The sequence below is a fragment of the Hippopotamus amphibius genome, chromosome 15 (genome assembly GCF_030028045.1).
Source record: "Hippopotamus amphibius kiboko isolate mHipAmp2 chromosome 15, mHipAmp2.hap2, whole genome shotgun sequence".
NCBI classification, from domain to species: Eukaryota; Metazoa; Chordata; class Mammalia; order Artiodactyla; family Hippopotamidae; genus Hippopotamus; species Hippopotamus amphibius.
Window position 1 is genome coordinate 35,729,185 of NC_080200.1, and position 18,026 is coordinate 35,747,210.

An 18,026-nucleotide genomic window follows, 5' to 3' on the forward strand; every position below is an offset into this window, starting at 1 on the left:
GCTACTGGGGTGACTAAAAAGGGAATAAAGCAGTAATTGCCAAAAACTTTCCCTCCCATTTTATGCATGCCAGCACTTGCTACTTTTTAAAAGTTGATTGTAATAATCAGCTCAGGGGTTGTCTCTGCTTGCAAGGTCACAGCCTAAGTAGGCACTGAACTTTGGACTATAACTGAGGGGTGAGGTAAACAACAGGACTATAAATATCCGAGTTTCTGGCTGTGGCTTTGTGGAGCCGCCCCAGCTGAGCAAAGAGAAAGGAAGCAAGATCGTCGGAAGGGGTTGTGTAAGTAGGAACTTTGTGTTTTCCAAACTTGATTCCTTGAGAGTCTGGTAAATGACTTGATTTTTGAGTCTTGATAAAATGTTTCTGTCCTTAAAACAGAGTTTTTAAAAAGAGCCAGGTAGAGAAAATACAAAAGAAAGAACAACAGAGTCTAAACTCTGGGTGCAGTGGGGACACAGACAATTCTTGCTGATTTTTGAAGACGGGGGCAGAGGAGGCTGGAGAAATTGAATTTTTTCCTCTGCAAAAAGTTGTGATGTTATATAGGCAACATTATATGGTCAAGCTTAAATATTTCCCACTGAAATGCAGGATGAAAGCTCTAGGGGCAAAACAGCCGGTGGGTTTGAAGAGCAGAGACTGAGATATGGCCTTTCCACAGTGCTGTAGAAATGTCCCAGGACATGGTAAGCAGTTTCAAGCTAAAAAACAAAAAAACAAAACAAACAAACAAACAAAAAAAAAACCGGAAGAGCAGTTTTGGTTAACTGTGCGGAACTGATCATCTTTGAAAAAGTTAAAACCCATGTCAAAATTGGGTGGTCTGCGATTAAATGCAATGCTTTGCAGTTGAAGTGGTGATGGGTGCTTTCAGGAGAATGAGGGGGGACCCTCAGATGCAGGTCTGAAGGTCAGGAGAAGAGGGTGGAAAAGTTTCTGCATGTTTTGCCTTTTAAAGGGGAATTTTACACAAATGTGGGTCTGGATGTGGCCAATAAATCTAGGTTTTGTGATTGAAAGTGGTGAGATTAGTGACATTCACAACTATATTTTAATTATTATTGCATCAGCTTCCAGTAAATCTAATTTTGTTATTTAATCTACATTATTTTATATAGTTGTCTGACAGCTGTAATTAATCAAAAGTTTGTTATGTAAAAAGTGATTTAAGAAAACAAAGTTGAACAGCCTATTGATTATAATGACAGAGGAAAATCTGAAAATGTGAACTCTGTAATCCACTACACTCTGCCAATGGCTTCCATTATTTTTTCATCAAAAAACTAAATAAGAACAATGAGTGAAATAACGTTTTCATTTATATTCACTGTTCAGCCGATTGGAGTGGTATGCAAAGTGAGGGTGCCAAGTGCTGAGTTTATGCTGAAGGATCTATAACTACTGAATTTATATTCTAGAACGTAAGGAAAATCTAGCCATTCTAGTAAGAAACAAAATAGCTTGAATACTTTTGATGTTTTCTTTGTCATCTTAGGGCATTAAAAAAAACCCAAATCCTGGCTACTATAGTTATTAAAGGTGACTTATCTAAAAACGGTCAATATTTTGCAGTAGCTAAGAAGTCATGTGCTGAAATTAGTAGAAAATCCAGTTTTCCTGTGACTTAGTAGCTGTGTGGACTTGGGCAAGATGCCTAAACTCTCAGCCATAATTTTCTCAACTGCAAAAGGAAATAATGGTCACATAGTTGTAAAGATTAACTGACATGATATAGAAAAAGTGCTTCGTGCCACCTACATATAATTCTATAAATGCTCAATAAATGGTAGCTATAATAAGGATAATTGAATCATCAATATAAGTACTATCCTAAAGAAATTCCCTAGATTTAGTCCAGATATAACCTCTCCTTTTTTAAACATTAGAATTTTAAAGAGATTAGAATAGTTGGGATGGCCTTAATAAATTTAATTTATCCTCTCTTAACGCCCCCCTCCCCTTTTATTTCTCTTCCTTTAGTTAGGCTCTTATCAAGATATTCTATATAGCTAGGAATTTTGTGGTGTCAAATACTGTGGACGATAATTAGGTTTTTAAAAGTTCTCTCTATAGCTACCAGTGCATTAGAGCTCCAATGAGTCTGATTTTAGCTGCCCACCTTCCCTCTGCCACCCCCACCAAAGTACTTTTACTTTTTTTATCCCAGATCAGTGCCTGAAAATGTGCCCACTTCTTAGTTCAGGAATTTTGTCATCTCTCTCCCAAAGACTCATATCAAAATGAGTCTGATTACTTTAATTACCTGATTCACTTGGTGTGTCTCAAATACACATTAAATCATGTTTGCATAAGTGTGTGGATTTTTGTTTCTCTGCTCATCTCTGCTGAATATATTCTTTTTTCCACCACCTGTCTACAATTCACGTGTCTTATTTGTACCTCTCTGAAGAGAGCGCTAGCCCTTGTTTTGGGAATGTTTCTCGTCACGTATTTAACTTTCCTAGTCAGAGGGGTCACCTTTTTTACCCAAGAACATGCCATCTAGTCACAGGAACTTCCTGAAAGTAGTGGTAGCCAATAAGTAAACTAATCAAGTGCAGATTTCAGTGAATCTTAAATGAATACAGGGGCCAGTGATTTGTAGTATTTCTTCTTGGTCAGCTGTCTCTTCATTGGTGGGTGTTTGTCTTGGTTGTGACAGCAACATTTTGTCAGGCAGTACATCTGAATCTCTTCATGTTGGTAGACTGCCCTCCCCGCCACCTCCTTTCGTCCTGGGTTCTCTTTCCATGCAGTCTTTTCATTTCTGTGCAGAATCCCCTACTTACCCTTTCCTTTCTTAGATTGGTAAAGGATAGAGAGAAGCAGTCAGAACTTGGTGTCTCTCGAATAAAAATCAAATCATGTTTGCAGAATGTTACTTGGTTGTAGAGGCCGCATTCTCAAAATTTCCCTGGAGGGCTTCCTAGGTGGTGCAGTGGTTAAGAATCCGCCTGCCAATGCAGAGGTCACGGGTTCGATCCCAGCTCCAGGAAGATCCCACATGCTGCGGAGCAACTAAGCCCGTGTGCCAAAAAAAAAAAAAAAAAAGAACTAAAATTTCCCTGGACATGTATCTTCTGCTAGAGAAGTACTTGGCTGCCTGTTCAGGCAAATCTCCACAGCATACTTACTAAAGTATCTTGCTAAGCCAGATAGTTAAGAGGTATTTTAACAGCTTCCTACCTCTGGCTGATCTTTTTCCCTTTACAGGGAGATTTGGTGCTAAGAGGCCCAACATAATGAGTCCAACAACATGGAGACAGAATCCACTGGCTAGATATTTGTAGCAAGTAGAATTGTACCTGTTGGGTTAATAGAAATTCCTTGTTATGACTGTGAAGATGACAGAAAGGTTTTCTCTTTTATAGGACAACCCCAGCAATGTGGAGAGGCCTGGGGCTGGCCCTGGCTCTCTGTCTCCTCCCCACAGGAGGAACAGAGAGCCAGGGGCAAAGCTCCTTTTGTAAAGAGCCTCCACCCTGGAGCATAAAGGATCAAGACCCCATGCTGAACTCCTATGGCTCCGTGACTGTGGTTGCTCTTCTTCAAGCCAGCTGATACCTGTGCATATTGCAGGCATCAAGGTAAGGTAGTCTGTGGTCTAGGGTTTCTAAAGGGGATAGCTATTAAATACATAATAAAATAAAATAAAATAAGATATATTTATTAAATTGCATTTTTTGGAAAAACTATACATATTTGCCTAGAACATGTTAGAAGAAAGAAGACTGAGGAGGATGTTTACAATTGCTTTCCTGGGGCTATGGAAGTTTTTTCTTCTTCCTTTGTACCTGTATTTTATAGTACCCTATAAAATGTATTACTTGTGTAATGAAAATGTTCTAAATGTACTTTGCAAATCGATTAGTTATTTCAATATAGGAAGCAGAGACAAGAGCTTTGCCAGAATAGAATGAACCCAGACTTGCCACCAAAGGTCTTGAGTCATTTAACAAATTTATAAATATCTATTTGTTGGGTTATTTGCAAAATATTTATTGGGTATAATTCTGTAATTGACAGATGGATTAAAAATATACACTTCATAGGATTAATTTGAGGACTAAATGAGCTGATGTTTGTGCAAGCACTTGGCTTTTTTTTTTTCTCTTTTTTAGTTGTGGCTTATGGGCTCAGTAGTTGTGCACAGGCTCAGTAGTTGTGGCTCAGGGGCTTAGTTGCTCTGTGGCATGTGGGATCTTCCCGGACGAGGGCTCAAACCTGTGTCCTCTGCATTGGCAGGTGGATTCTTAACCACTGTGCCACAAGGGAAGTCCCTGGCATATGGTTTTAACTGAGCATACATACTCACAAATATTAGAAAAACAAAAGTTTTAGTCTTTTAAAACAATATAAAAAAGGTATGAGTAAGTAAAAAATAACAAAAGAGTTTCATGTAGGAAAATAGAGTGAGGGAAAAGGGAGAAGTCACTAATAAAATTAAATGAGATTACTCCTTTTTTGTATTTTTTCCAAATATTTTAGATTGGAAGACCTGCGAATAAAACTGGAGAAAGAAGGATATTCTAACATCTCCTATGTGGTTGTTAATCATCAAGGAATCTCTTCTCAATTAAAATATGTGCATCTTAAAAATAAGGTTTCAGAGCATATTCCTGTGTACCAACAAGAAGAAAACCAAACAGATGTCTGGACTCTCTTAAATGGAAAGAAAGATGACTTCCTCATATATGACAGGTGTGTACACACCCACCCCCCCAAGTTAAAAGATACCTGCTTTGTATTTAATTTAATAAGTGACTTAAAATAAGACATCTGTTTTTGTTTTATTACCAAATACTCAGTATTTTAAAGTGAGCCCATTAAAATATTTGGTTTTAGTACTTTTGAAAGGACTTCCTTTCACACAAAAGAATCCACCACCTCAGTAGGGAAATAAAGAAAATTGACTATACTTTTTCCCCTGTAAATTAGCATTCTGATTAAATAAAAAGAAGGATCAATTTGTACCTCACATACAATTCTAACTTAAAAATTTTGAGATGAATAACCATACTTTGCAGGCCACTTTAATCTAATTACTAAATTTTAAGGTTGCATACCTGCCTTTCTGAACTATAAAATATGTTAATTGTTTAGGTATTATCTGCATGAATCTGCTTTTAATTCCATGAATGAATAAAATGTTTGTATTTTGAGGGAACCTCAGTGCAGACATTATTTGATGTCACCAACATTTGTAGTTGGTGCTGGGTTTTTTTTGGTTTTTTTTGGCTCTTCAGGGATGGTAAGCCAGACTCTGCCAAGGCCTAAGACCTACTTGGTCTTACTCTAAATATGTTTAATATACATATCATTCTTTTAGGACTGCAGGCTTCTAATTTATTCTGTTGCAAAGTGTAACCCTTTGATATTCATATAAAACTGTATACACATAGTAAAATGGGGGCAAGAAGGCCATTTCAACTTCACTATTTCTGAAAATGTCAAGTGTTGTATATCCATTTCTTTCACTGTGCTGAAATTTTTGTTGCATCAGGTATTTTTTTAAATCAATGGGCTACTGGCCAAGACTTGAGGATCTTTTTGTTATGCTGTGATTTCTTACCTCATGGAATTTGTGCTGCCTTGGCAGTTATGAAAAGGTCATGTGATTTGCAGGGCCCAATTTATGATGTCAGTGGTTTGAGCATTGATAGAATTTATGTCAATCACAAAATTGTATTTGACCACGTCACAATAACTAGACTACATAGTTTTGACATTACTTATTGTGACATATTTATTTCACATTTCAAAATCAGACTCACCATAGTCTTGTCATAACCTGACCTAGTATGCCGTGTCAGGGAGCTTGTTTGAGACCCCATTCAAGGAAATTTACTGAAGTTATGAAAGGGTCTTAGTTATAAGACCATTAAACCTACAATAGCTATCGCAGATGGGGCATGAGTAGCCTCATGATACAGAAAATGTTGTAGTGACTTTTTGTTACTTTTTTTCAGATGTGGCCGCCTTGTGTATCATCTTGGTTTGCCTTATTCCTTCCTAACTTTCCCATATGTAGAAGACTCCATTAAGACTGTTTACTGTGAAAATAAATGTGAAAACTGCTCTCTCAAGGTATTATTCTCAATTATTTTTGCTTGGAGAAAAGAGGAAATCTTTTTAAGAGCTATCTAAATAAGTGTTTTATGAGTAATTAGCTAATCAGTGTTAATGTTGGTGTACTAAAAATAAACTACAACAGTAATTTTTATTAATATAATTATACACTCTTCCTGTTATGTAACTTATACTTTAAAACATCTTTTCAAGATCCATATTTCTGGTTTTATCCAGAAGGAGTTGAGAAAACAAAATATCAGTGTAGATTATGTATTTCAATTACCACCAAGTGATATTGAATGAATATAAGTGCTTACAGAATTCAGTGAACATAAAATACATTATTGCAATATTCTGAATGTGCTCATATAAGAGCATAGTGATAGCAGAGATTACCCATGGCATTACCTGAAGTGGAACTGAGGCCCAGATAACTACTTAATTTACCAAGAATGTAAGACTGTCAGCTTTTCTGTGAAGCCCGTACACGAAGCACTTGGAATTACTGCATTTATTTCACAATGGAATAACTTTTTTACTCATTTCTGATATTTCTTTCTTAATAACCATGAGAATGTTTATTCCTTGTTATGAGAAACACTATATTTACATATGGTTTGTAAAAAAGATATTCAAGGAATTGATTTTAACTTATAATAACTAAACTTCTTTTCCTCTCAAATTGAAAAGGAAAATAATTCCAAACAATGTTTCCTGGACAGAGCAAGCTGGCAAAATTTGAACTCAGGTTTAAAAACAATTTTGAATTTTTATTTGTGAGCTCTGCTTCCTTTAGATTTTTCCCAACTCTAAAGAAAGCCATTCAAATTTTAATGAATCTCTTGCTAAGAAGCTCAACAGTTTACTCGTTATGTCGTTTTTTCACATTTTAATCTTCATAGTAATACTGTGAGGGTTATTTTACTGCTTTTACAGATGAGGAGACTGAAGTAATGCAAATAAGTATTAACTGAATGTCTAACTTGTACTAAGTGCTTAATGAATGTTAGCTATATTGATTCCTCATATTTTCGGTTTTTTTTCAGTATTTTGCATTTTCACAAATGCTTAATAGTTGTAAATATATCTAGCTATATTGAAACAAAAGCAGAAACAATTCCCATAACATGTGTAAAGTTTAGAAATCATCTGTAAATAGAAATAATATATTATCTTATCCAAAATGTCAAATCAAATTGGAGTTTTTCTATTTCATTGCATCCTAGATGCCACCAGTTATATGACACATTATTTATGTGCTATTAAAAAATGCTGTCATTTAGAGTAGGACACAATCCTATAACACTATCAATAGTAGGATGCATTCCAATTTTAAAGATAATAAAGTGTGAAAAAATACATTGTAGAATCAATGAAATATAGTAATTGGTTTTTTGGAACCAATACATATATCAAATAGTTTATGTTTTTAATTAAACACTATTAAGTTCTCAAAAGTAATTCAGAAACAACCAAAAAAATGTACCACTTATTAGTTGTATGCTAAAATCCAGTGGAATTCATAACTTTTCAAAATACCAAACCATATCACTTAGTGAGTCTTTGGTCTCTAAAGTTGATTTTGTAAATTTATTTACAAATAATTTCAGTTTGAGGTTTAATATCACATTGCTGTATCTATAAGCGTTGAGCCTATGCTTTGTGGGTACAGAAAACAATGAAGAAGGACTTTGAGGAAATTAAAGAACTAGATTTATGCAGAGTGGAATATTATGCTCAATCAAAAATGGGCAGTGATTTGCTACTTTCAGTGGACAGCTCTACAGTAGAGACACATTAACAAAGCTTTGGTGAAGTTCAAATTATTTCCTGGCAAAGGCTGAGGTATTAAAATATATTGATTTTGAGCAGAGTTTATTTTATTGGCATTTTTGAATTATCAGAGGGGAATTTGTTTCGGAATTATAATATTAGATTCAATGCATTGTTGACACAGGTGTGAAAGGTTCCAATAGGTAAACTGATTTTAGGATTTGATATTTATTTGACTTTACTGCAATCAAGTTCTTTTAACCAGTTGATTTAGTTTTGCTTCTGCAGATATAAATATAGTGGTCTGGCCTTCTTTTAAAGCCTTATGTATATCTCAAATTCTTCCTCAGAATTCTTAAAAATTTAGGAAATGCTGTTGATAAGAAAATGAAAATTTGAATTCTGCTGATGATTTAACTAGTATAGAAGCTTAGGTGAATTGTTAAAACTTTAATTGTATCACATGCTTTTTTATCTAGTTTCAAAACATTAATATTGATTTGTTTGCAAAATGCTTGAGGATTCTTTGATTAAATGCAAACTTTCCACAAGAAGGACTTTATACGAACTAGGTGTGGATGGGAACCAAATTTTAATAAAAAGTCCAGGTATTGAGACTGACATCAGTTTTTTTTTCTCATTAATATGATGCTAGAAAAACAAAGCCAGTTCAATCCTAATTGACCAGTTTGAATTTCATATATGTTAACTCTATAAATAATTTTTAATGTATTCTTGCTAAATCCATAAATTTGTTGATAAGTGATTTATAAATTTATTCCAGACACTTGAAGATGAAGAGTTCTGTAAAAATGTATTTTTGGCTACTGAGGAAAAACCAACCAAGGCTCCACAGCCTCATCACCATCACCATCACCATCACCATCACCATCACGGGCATCAGCATCTTGAGAACGGTCATCTTTCAGAGTATCTGAAACCAGAAGCACCAGATACCCCTGAGCATCCCCCTCCTTCAGGTCTTCATCGCCACCATAATAGGCACAAGGGTCACCAAAGACAGGGTCACTCAGAGAGCTGAGATATGCCAGCTGGAAGTGAAAGTTTACAACTTTCTATTCCACGAAAGAAGCTCTGCCGAAAGGGATGCATAAATCAGTTACTCTGACAATTTCCCAAAGATTCAAAATCAGCTCTGAGTAGCTGATGCTGTCACTGTCGACATCTGATATTTGAAAAAACAGGGTCTGCAATCACCTGACAGTGTAATGAAAACCTCCCCTCTTTATGTAGCTGACAGGGCCTTCTGGCAGAGGAGAACGTCATTGAATCTTGACAGTGACGTTTGCCTCCAGCTGCCTGACAGGCAAGTCAGCAGCTCAACCCCACAGAAGCCAGCACCAAATGAAGCTGAAAAAATAAGGCAAAAATGTGAAAATGACCTTCAAATTAAATATTTAAAATTGGATATACTCCCCAATTCAGTCTAGACAATTATATTTCCAGCATTTTTATAAGCTACCTACATTAATAGTGATCCAAAAATAGGAATTGGATTTGTGCAAACATGGAGAAACTGGCTTCCACATTTTAAAATTTAAGTCAAAGAAATTTTGACCCAAACCATATTTTTATTACAGGGTAACTGAAAGGTGGTTGCAGCATTTGGTTAATATGTTTTTCTTTTTCTTTTTCCAGCATTCTACTTGCATTAATGAGAACAGAAACATAAACTATGACCTAGGGGTTTCTGTTGGATAGTTGGCAATTTAGAATGGAGGAAGAATAACAAAAACATGTTTTCCATTTTTTTCTTTACTTATTTCTCAAAACAATATTATCTTTGTCTTTTTAACCTTATGTTTTTAACAGATTAAACCTATAAAGAAGTAAATTCTGTCTTTTCAGATCCAGAAATACTCACACATGAATATTTTGCTATGATTACACTTCAGATATCCATTAATACTTTTTTATATCCAAGACTCATATCTTGATTTTTGCTATCACATGTGAATGAAGCCTTTATATCTTGTTTTCTTTATTTAGCATTCTGTTGTACTCTTTAAAATTTGAGATTGCCGTCTTGAAAGATAGATGGGAAAAGATAAAAGAACGCTGTCTATCTCTTGATTGCTTAGAAAGTATTTCCATAGTCAATGATGGTTCAGTAGGTAAACTAAGTCCTATACACCTGAACTTTCTTATGGTTAATACTGTTAAGCAAGAATGCAGAACACAATTGGCAAAAGTATGGATTTTTAAAATAAACTCAATAAAAAAAGTTTAAAGATGTCTTTTTGTTTTCATTGTTGTTATTACTTAGGTAGTATGTTATATTGACAATAGAAATGAATTTTCAACTGCTTTCAAAGAAATTAAAAGCAGCTAATGAATTTACTTCTACACTCAAAACCGTCTATGCTTAAAGTGAGAAGCTTTGCCAACAAGTTCAAGTTGAGAATCTTTGCTGACAGAGAGGCGTTGCTCTAAATCGCGAATGGTATTACGAAGAATTGAAATCTCCTTGTTTTTCTCTTCTTGAAGATGCTGAAGCTTCTAAATGGAGCAGAAAAATTTTGTTATTGCAGTTCATAAGTAATAAGATTAAGTATAAAGAACAACAAAACAACAGCAAAAACTATGCTTCTGGTTTAAGTAGGTATTAAAAAAGCATATTTTGAAAGGTCTATAATTTTGTTTTTGTGGGATTTAATGGTGGTAAAAATGGTATAAGGATACAAAAACATATATTAGTACCATTTGTTTTAGTTTGATCCCTTCTTCCTATATAGCTTGAAATTATAAACCATAAATAAAGGAGTTTAACAAGAAGAAATCTGCTGAGTGCATAAATAACTTCATAATAGTAAGTCAGCCTTAGTTCAAAACACATTATGGAATTCCTTAGATGGTCCAAAGAGTCAGATGACTTCGCTAATGTTTTAATTTACTACTAAGATTTATTAGTTTAAAAGAGACATAAATATTATTAAAAATCTAATATCTTTCTGATTGTGTGATATATTTTAATGAAAACTGTTAAGTATACTGTTAGTAAATATAACCTTTATGGAAACACACTAAGAAAATTAATTTTTTTAAGCAACAGTTGTGGAAGAAAAACTCACATACCCTTCTGTAGATACTGTGTGGCAAAACAGTAGAATCTGGATATGATTTTGATTTAGTTTGAAATCTTGCTAGTTTGGCATCAAACTGAATAAAGTTTGAAAAGAAAGTTGAGAACATTCTAGTTAAACAATTAGAAACAACTGTTTCTATGAATATAAGTATAATCCATTGTATCCTTAGACATATAATCTGTATTTCAAGTGTATTCACTGTGTAACAGAGAATAGGAAAGTCTTTAAGAAAGAACAAGGAATACCCAACAAGATTAACCCTGGCTGCATTTTAAAATTACCTGGGGAGGTTTTTAAAAGAACCAAATACCTGGACACCACCTTAGAGATTCTAGGGTGGGGTCAGCATCATTTTTTCCTCAAGACATCAGTTGATTCTATTATGCAGGGTTAAGAATCTAGTTAACTAGGGTTGAGAATCTAGTTAAAGATAGATAAAAATATTTTCGTGTTACTATGAGTGTACTTCGTAAAAAAATGCAGTGTAATCAATAGTCATGGGGAAAAAACTTATATACCCTTCTGTAGAAACTCTGAGGCTAAATAGTAGAATTTGGATATGATTTTATTGATTTAGTTTGAACTGTTGCTGGTTTGACATTAAAGTGAGTCAGGTTAAAAAAATTCTCATGGGCCATTGTTACAGGTCATATTTTTTGCAAAATCTTCCATTATAATTTTTCCTTCAGGTTGAGTTTAGTGTAGCCTCACTGTGAGCTACGAATAAACTCTGTGAGATTGTGTTCTGGTTTGGGGAGAGAAATGGATAGTTACAATGAAGATAAATAACAAAGAGTTCTGTATATCAAACAACAAACTTGGGCTAGACCAGTGACAGGGCCAGGATGGCGAACAAAATGCATGTTCCCAATCAATGGATTAGAAGTTGATGGTTGATCTTTTTTTTTGTTTTGTTTTTGTTTTACTGTTCAATAAATAGATTTTATTTTAGGTTATTTATGTACCTGCTGGCTTAGATGCCTATTGAACAAGCATTAATATAAGATTTCTAGGGAGAGGATCAAGATGGCAGAGTAGGAGGACGTGTGCTCACACCCTCTTGCAAGAGCACCAGAATTACAACTAACTGCTGAACAATCATCAACAGAAAGACACCGGAACTCACCAAAAAAGACACCCCACATCCAGAGACAAAGGAGAAGCCACAATGAGATGGTAGGAGGGGCACAATCGTGTTAAAATCAAATCCTATAAATGCTGGATGGGTGACTCACAAGCTGGAGAACAGTTATACTGCAGAAATCCACTCACTAAAGTGAAGGTTTTGAGCCCCACGTCAGGCTTGCCAACTTGGGAGTCCAGCAACGGGAGGAGGAATACCCAGAGAATCAGACTTTGAAAGCCAGCGGGATTTGATTGCAGGACCTCCACAGGACTGGGGGAAACAGAGACTCCACTCTTGGAGGGCACACAAAAAAGTGTGCTCACCAGGACCCAGGGGAAGGAGCAGTGACCCCACAGGAGACTGAACCAGACCTACCTGCTGGTGTTGGAGGGTTACCTGCAGAGGTTGGGGCCAGCTGTGGCTCACTGAGGAGATGGGGGCACTGGTGGCAGGGGTTCTGGGAAGTACTCATTGGCGTGAGCCCTCCCAGAGTCCACCATTAGCCCCACTAAAGAGCCTGTAAGCTCCAATGCTAGGTAGCCTCGGCCAAACAACCAACAAGGTGGGAACACAGCCTCACTCACTGGCAGACAAGCAGATTAAAGTTTTACTGAGCTCTGCCCACCAAATCAGATTAAAGTCTTACAGAGCTCTGCCCACCCAGCCCTACCCACCATCAGTCCCTCCCATCAGGAAGCACCCAGGAGCCTCCCAGATAGCTTCCTCAACAAGAGGGCAGACAGCAGTATCAAGCAGGATCAGCAGTATTTCGTCTTGTGGAACTGAAAACCACAGCCACAGAAAGATAGAGAAAATGAAAAGGCAAAAAATTTTGTACCAGATGAAGGGACAAGCTAAAACCCCAGAAAAACAACTAAATGAAGAGGAGATAGGCACCCTTCCAGAAAAATAATTCAGAATAATGATGGTGAAGATGATCCAGGACTTTGAAAAAAGACTGGATGCAAAGATCGAAAACATGCAAGAAAAGTTTACCAAAGACCTAGAAGAATTAAAGAGCAAACAAACAGAGATATGCAACACAATGACTGAAATGAAAAATACACTAGAGGGAACCAATAGCAGATTAACGGAGGCAGAAGGGCGAATAAGTGACCTGGAAGACAGAATGGTGATCACTGATGCAGAAAAGAATAAAGAAAAAAGAATGAAAAGAACTCAAGACAGCCTAAGAGACCTCTGGGACAATGTTAAATGCACCAACATTCACATTATAGGGGTCCCAGAAGGAGAAGAGAGAGAGAAAGGACCTGAGAAAATATTGGAAGAGATTATAGTTGAAAACTTCCCTAATATGGGAAAGGAAATAGCTACCCAAGTCCAGGAAGCGCAGAGAGTCCCAGGCAGGATAAACCCAAGAAGAAACAAGCCAAGACATATAGTAGTCCAAATGACAAAAATTAAAGGCAGAGAAAAGTTATTAAAAGCAACAAGGGAAAAATGACAAATAACATACAAGGGAACTCCCATAAGGGTAACAGCTGATTTCTCAGCAGAAACTCTGCAAGCCAGAAGGGAGTGGCATGATATATTTCAAGTGATGAAAGGGAAGAATCTACAACCAAGAATACTCTACCCAGCAAGGATCTCATTCAGATTCGAAGGAGAAATCAAAAGCTTTACAGACAAGCAACAGCTAAGAGCATTCAGCACCACCAAATCAGCCCTACAACAAGGCTAAAGGAACTCCTCTAAGTGGGAAACATAAGAGAAGAAAAGGACCTACAAAAACAAAAACAAAACAATTAAGAAAATGGTAATAGGAACATACATATCAATAATTACCTTGAATGTAAATGGACTAAATGCACCAACCAAAAGACACAGACTGGCTGACTGGATACAAAAACAAGACCCATACATATGCTGTCTACAAGAGACCCACTTCAGACCTAGGGACACATACAGACTGAAAGTGAGGGGATGGAAAAAGATATTCCATGCAAATGGAAATCAAAAGAAAGCTGGAGTAGCAATGCTCATATCAGATAAAATAGACTTTAAAATAAAAAATGTTACAAGAGACAAGAAAGAACACTACATAAAGATCAAGGGATCCATCCAAGAAGAGGAGATAACAATTATAAATACTTATGCACCCAATATAGGAGCACCTCAATACACAAGGCAAATGCTAACAACTATGAAAGAGGAAATTGACGGTAACGCAATAATAGTGGGGGACTTTAAAACCCCATTTACACCAATGGACAGATCATCCACACAGAAAATTAATAAGGAAACACAAGCTTTAAATGACACAATAAATCATCTTGATTTAATAGATATCTATAGGTCATTACATCCAAAAAGAGCAGATTACACTTTCTTCTCAAGTACACATGGAGCATTCTCCAGGATAGATCACATTTTGGGTCATAAATCAAGCCTTGGTAAATTCAAGAAAATTGAAATCATAGCAAGCAACTTTTCTGACCACAACACTATGAGATGAGAAATCAATTACAGGAAAAAAACTAAAAAACACAAACACATGGAGGCTAAACAATACGCTACTAAATAACCAACAGATCACTGAAGAAATCAAAGAGGAAATCAAAAAATACCTAGAGACAAATGACAATGAAAATACAACAATCCAAAACCTGTGGGAAGCAACAAAGGCTGTTCTAAGAGGGAAGTTTATAGCAATACAATCCTACCTCAAGAAACAAGAAAAATCCCAAAGAAACAATCTAACCTTACACCTAAAGAAACTAGAGAAAGAAGAGCAAACAAAACCCAAAGTTAGTAGACAGAGAGAAATCATAAAGATCAGAGCAGAAATAAATGACATAGAAACAAAGAAAATAATAGCAAAAATCAATAAAACTAAAAGCTGGCTCGTTGAGAAGATAAATAAAATTGATAAACCTCTAGCAAGACTCATCAAGTAAAAGAGGGCAAGGATTCAAATCAATAAAATTAGCAATGAAACAGAAGTTACAACAGATACTGCAGAAATAAAAAGCACCATAAGAGACTACTACAAGCAACTATATGCCAATAAAATGGACAACCTGGATGAAATGGACAGATTCTTAGAAAGGTATAACTTTCCAAGACTGAATCAGGAAGAAATAGAAAATATGAACAGACCAATCACGAGTAATGAAATTGAAACTGTGATTAAAAATCTCCCAACAAGCAAAAGTCCAGGACCAGATGGATTCACAGGTGAATTTTATCAAGCATTTAGAGAAGAGCTAACACCCATCCTTCTCAAACTCTTCCAAAACATTGCAGAGGAAGGAACACTCCCAAACTCATTTTATGAGGCCACCATCACCCTGATACCAAAACCAGACAAAGATACTACAAGAAAAGAAAACTACAGACCAATATGACTGAAGAATACAGATGCCAAAATCCTCAACAAAATACTAGCCAACAGAATCCAACAACACATTAAAAGGATCATACACCATGATCAAGTGGGGTTTATCCCTGGAATGCAAGGATTCTTCAATATACGCAAATCAGTCAATGTGATACACCATATTAATAAATTGAAGGATAAAAAACATATGATCATCTCAATAGATGCAGAAAAAGCTTTTGACAAAATTCAACACCCATTTATGATAAAAACTCTCCAGAAGGTGGGCATAGAGGGAACCTACCTCAACATAATAAAGGCCATATACGACAACCCCAGAGCAAACATTCTCAATGGTGAAAAACTGAAACTATTCCCTCTAAGATCAGGAACAAGACAACAACGTCCACTCTCATCACCACTATTCAACATAGTTTTGGAAGTCCTTGCCACAGCCATCAGAGAAGAAAAAGAAATAAAAGGAATCCAAATTGGAAAAGAAGAAGTAAAACTGTCACTGTTCGCAGATGACATGATATTATACATAGAAAAGCCTAAAGATGACACCAGAAAACTACTGGAGCTAATCAATGAATTCAGTAAAGTTACAGGATACAAAATTAACACAGAAATTTCTTGCATTTCTACACACTAACAATGAAAGATCAGAAAGGGAAATTAAGGAAATAATCCCATTCACCATTGCAACAAAAAGAATAAAATACCTAGGAATAAACCTAACCAAGGAGGTAAAAGACCCGTACTCAGAAGACTATAAGACACTAATGAAAGAAATCAAAGGCGACACACACAGATGGAGAGATATACCATGTTCTTGGATTGGAAGAATCAACATTGTGAAAATGACTATACTACCCAAAGCAATTTACACATTCAATGCAATCCCTATCAAATTACCAATGGCATTTTTCAGAGAACCAGAACAAGAAATTTTACAATTTGTATGGAAATGCAAAAGACCCCGAATAGCCAAAGCAATCTTGAGAAGGAAAGATGGAGTTGGTGGAATCAGGCTTCCTGACATCAGGCTATACTACAAGGCCACAGTGATCAAGACAGCATGGTAATGGCACAAAAACAGAAATATAGATCAATGGCACAGGATAGAAAGCCCAGAGATAAACTATGGTCAACTAATCTATGACAAAGGAGGCAAGGATATACAATGGAGAAAAGGCAGCCTCTTCAGTAAGTGGTGCTGGGAAAACTGGACAGCTACATGTAAAAGAATGAAATTAGAACACTCCTTAACACCATACACAAAAATAAACTCAAAATGGATTAAAGACCTAAATGTAATGCCAGACACTATAAAACTCCTAGAGGAAAACATAGGAAGAACACTCTTCGACATAAATAACAGCAAGGTCTTTTTTGATCCATCCCCTAGAGTAATGGAAATAAAAACAGAAATAAATAAGTGGCACCTAATGAAACTTCAAAACTTCTGCAGAGCAAAGGAAACTATAAGCAAGATGAAAAGACAACCCTCAGAATGGGAGAAAATATTTTCAAATGAATCAACAAAGGATTAATCTCTGAAATATATAAACAGTTCATGCAGCTCAATATAAAAAAAAAAAATCACAAAATGGGCAGAAGACCTAAATAGGCATTTCTCCAAAGAAGACATACGGATGGCCAAGAGGCATATGAAAAGCTGGTCAACATCACTAATTATTAGAGAAATGCAAATCAAAACTACAATGAGGTATCACCTCACACTGGTTAGAATGGGCATCATCAGAAAATCTACACACAGTAAATGCTGGAGAGGGTGTGGAGAAAAGGGAACACTCTTGCACTGCTGGTGGGAATGTAAATTGATACAGCCATTATGGAGAACAGTATGGAGGTTCCTTGCAAAACTAAAAATAGAGTTACTATATGACCCAGCAATCCCACTGCTCGGCATATACCCAGAGAACACCATAATTCAAAAAGACACATGCACTCCAATGTTCATTGCAGCACTATTTACAATATTCAGGTCATGGAAGCAACCTAAATGTCCATCAACAGATGAATGGATAAAGAAGATGTGGTACATAAATACAATGGAATATTACTCAGCTGTAAAAAGCAATGAAGCTGGGAAACTTGTAGAGACATGGGATGGACCTAGACACTGTCATACAGAGTGAAGTGAGTCAGAAAGAGAAAAACAAATATCGTATGAGGAATATAGAAAAATGGACAAATCAACCGGTTTGCAAGGCAAAAATAGAGACACAGATGTAGAGAACAAACACATGAACACCAAGTGGGGAAAGCAGGGAGGGTTGAGGGGGAATGAATTGGGAGATTGGGATACTAAATTGTACACTATAAATATATGCAGTTTATTGTCTGTTAACTGTATCTCAATAAAAGTTCTTAAAAAAATATTAGATTTCTAACAATTCGTTTGCTATCATGACTGATGGTCAATCTTGAAACACAGTCTATTGTATCTCAGTTGGCCATCCAGCCCTCATATGGTTTGTGGGTATACTTGACCAGAAGGCAGTAACAGCAGCCAAGAGCCTCTAAAGTCAACATAAGTCCCCTTTTGTTCAATAATTATAGAATCTTCAACAT

General features: G+C 36.0%; 2 protein-coding genes across 2 annotated transcripts in view; one reads left to right on the plus strand and one right to left on the minus strand.

Moving 5' to 3' along the window:
• Positions 1–205: 205 nt before the first annotated feature.
• On the plus strand, positions 206–10,110 carry SELENOP (selenoprotein P). The gene is made up of 5 exons (XM_057710444.1): positions 206–286; positions 3,379–3,594; positions 4,496–4,708; positions 5,977–6,094; positions 8,637–10,110. The coding sequence occupies exons 2-5, from the start codon at positions 3,392–3,394 to the stop codon at positions 9,264–9,266; spliced, it is 1,164 nt and encodes a 387-aa protein (XP_057566427.1). The 5' UTR covers positions 206–286; positions 3,379–3,391; the 3' UTR covers positions 9,267–10,110.
• A 5-nt stretch (positions 10,111–10,115) lies between these two features.
• The window catches only part of CCDC152 (coiled-coil domain containing 152), a 39,734-nt gene continuing 31,823 nt past the window's right edge, over positions 10,116–18,026 (minus strand). Inside the window, exons 7-8 of the mRNA XM_057710445.1 lie at positions 10,949–11,032; positions 10,116–10,372 (exon numbers count right to left, since the gene is read on the minus strand). Of these exons, the coding sequence (XP_057566428.1) occupies positions 10,223–10,372; positions 10,949–11,032 (234 nt within the window). The 3' untranslated portion in view covers positions 10,116–10,222. The remainder of the gene's footprint in view (positions 10,373–10,948; positions 11,033–18,026) is intronic.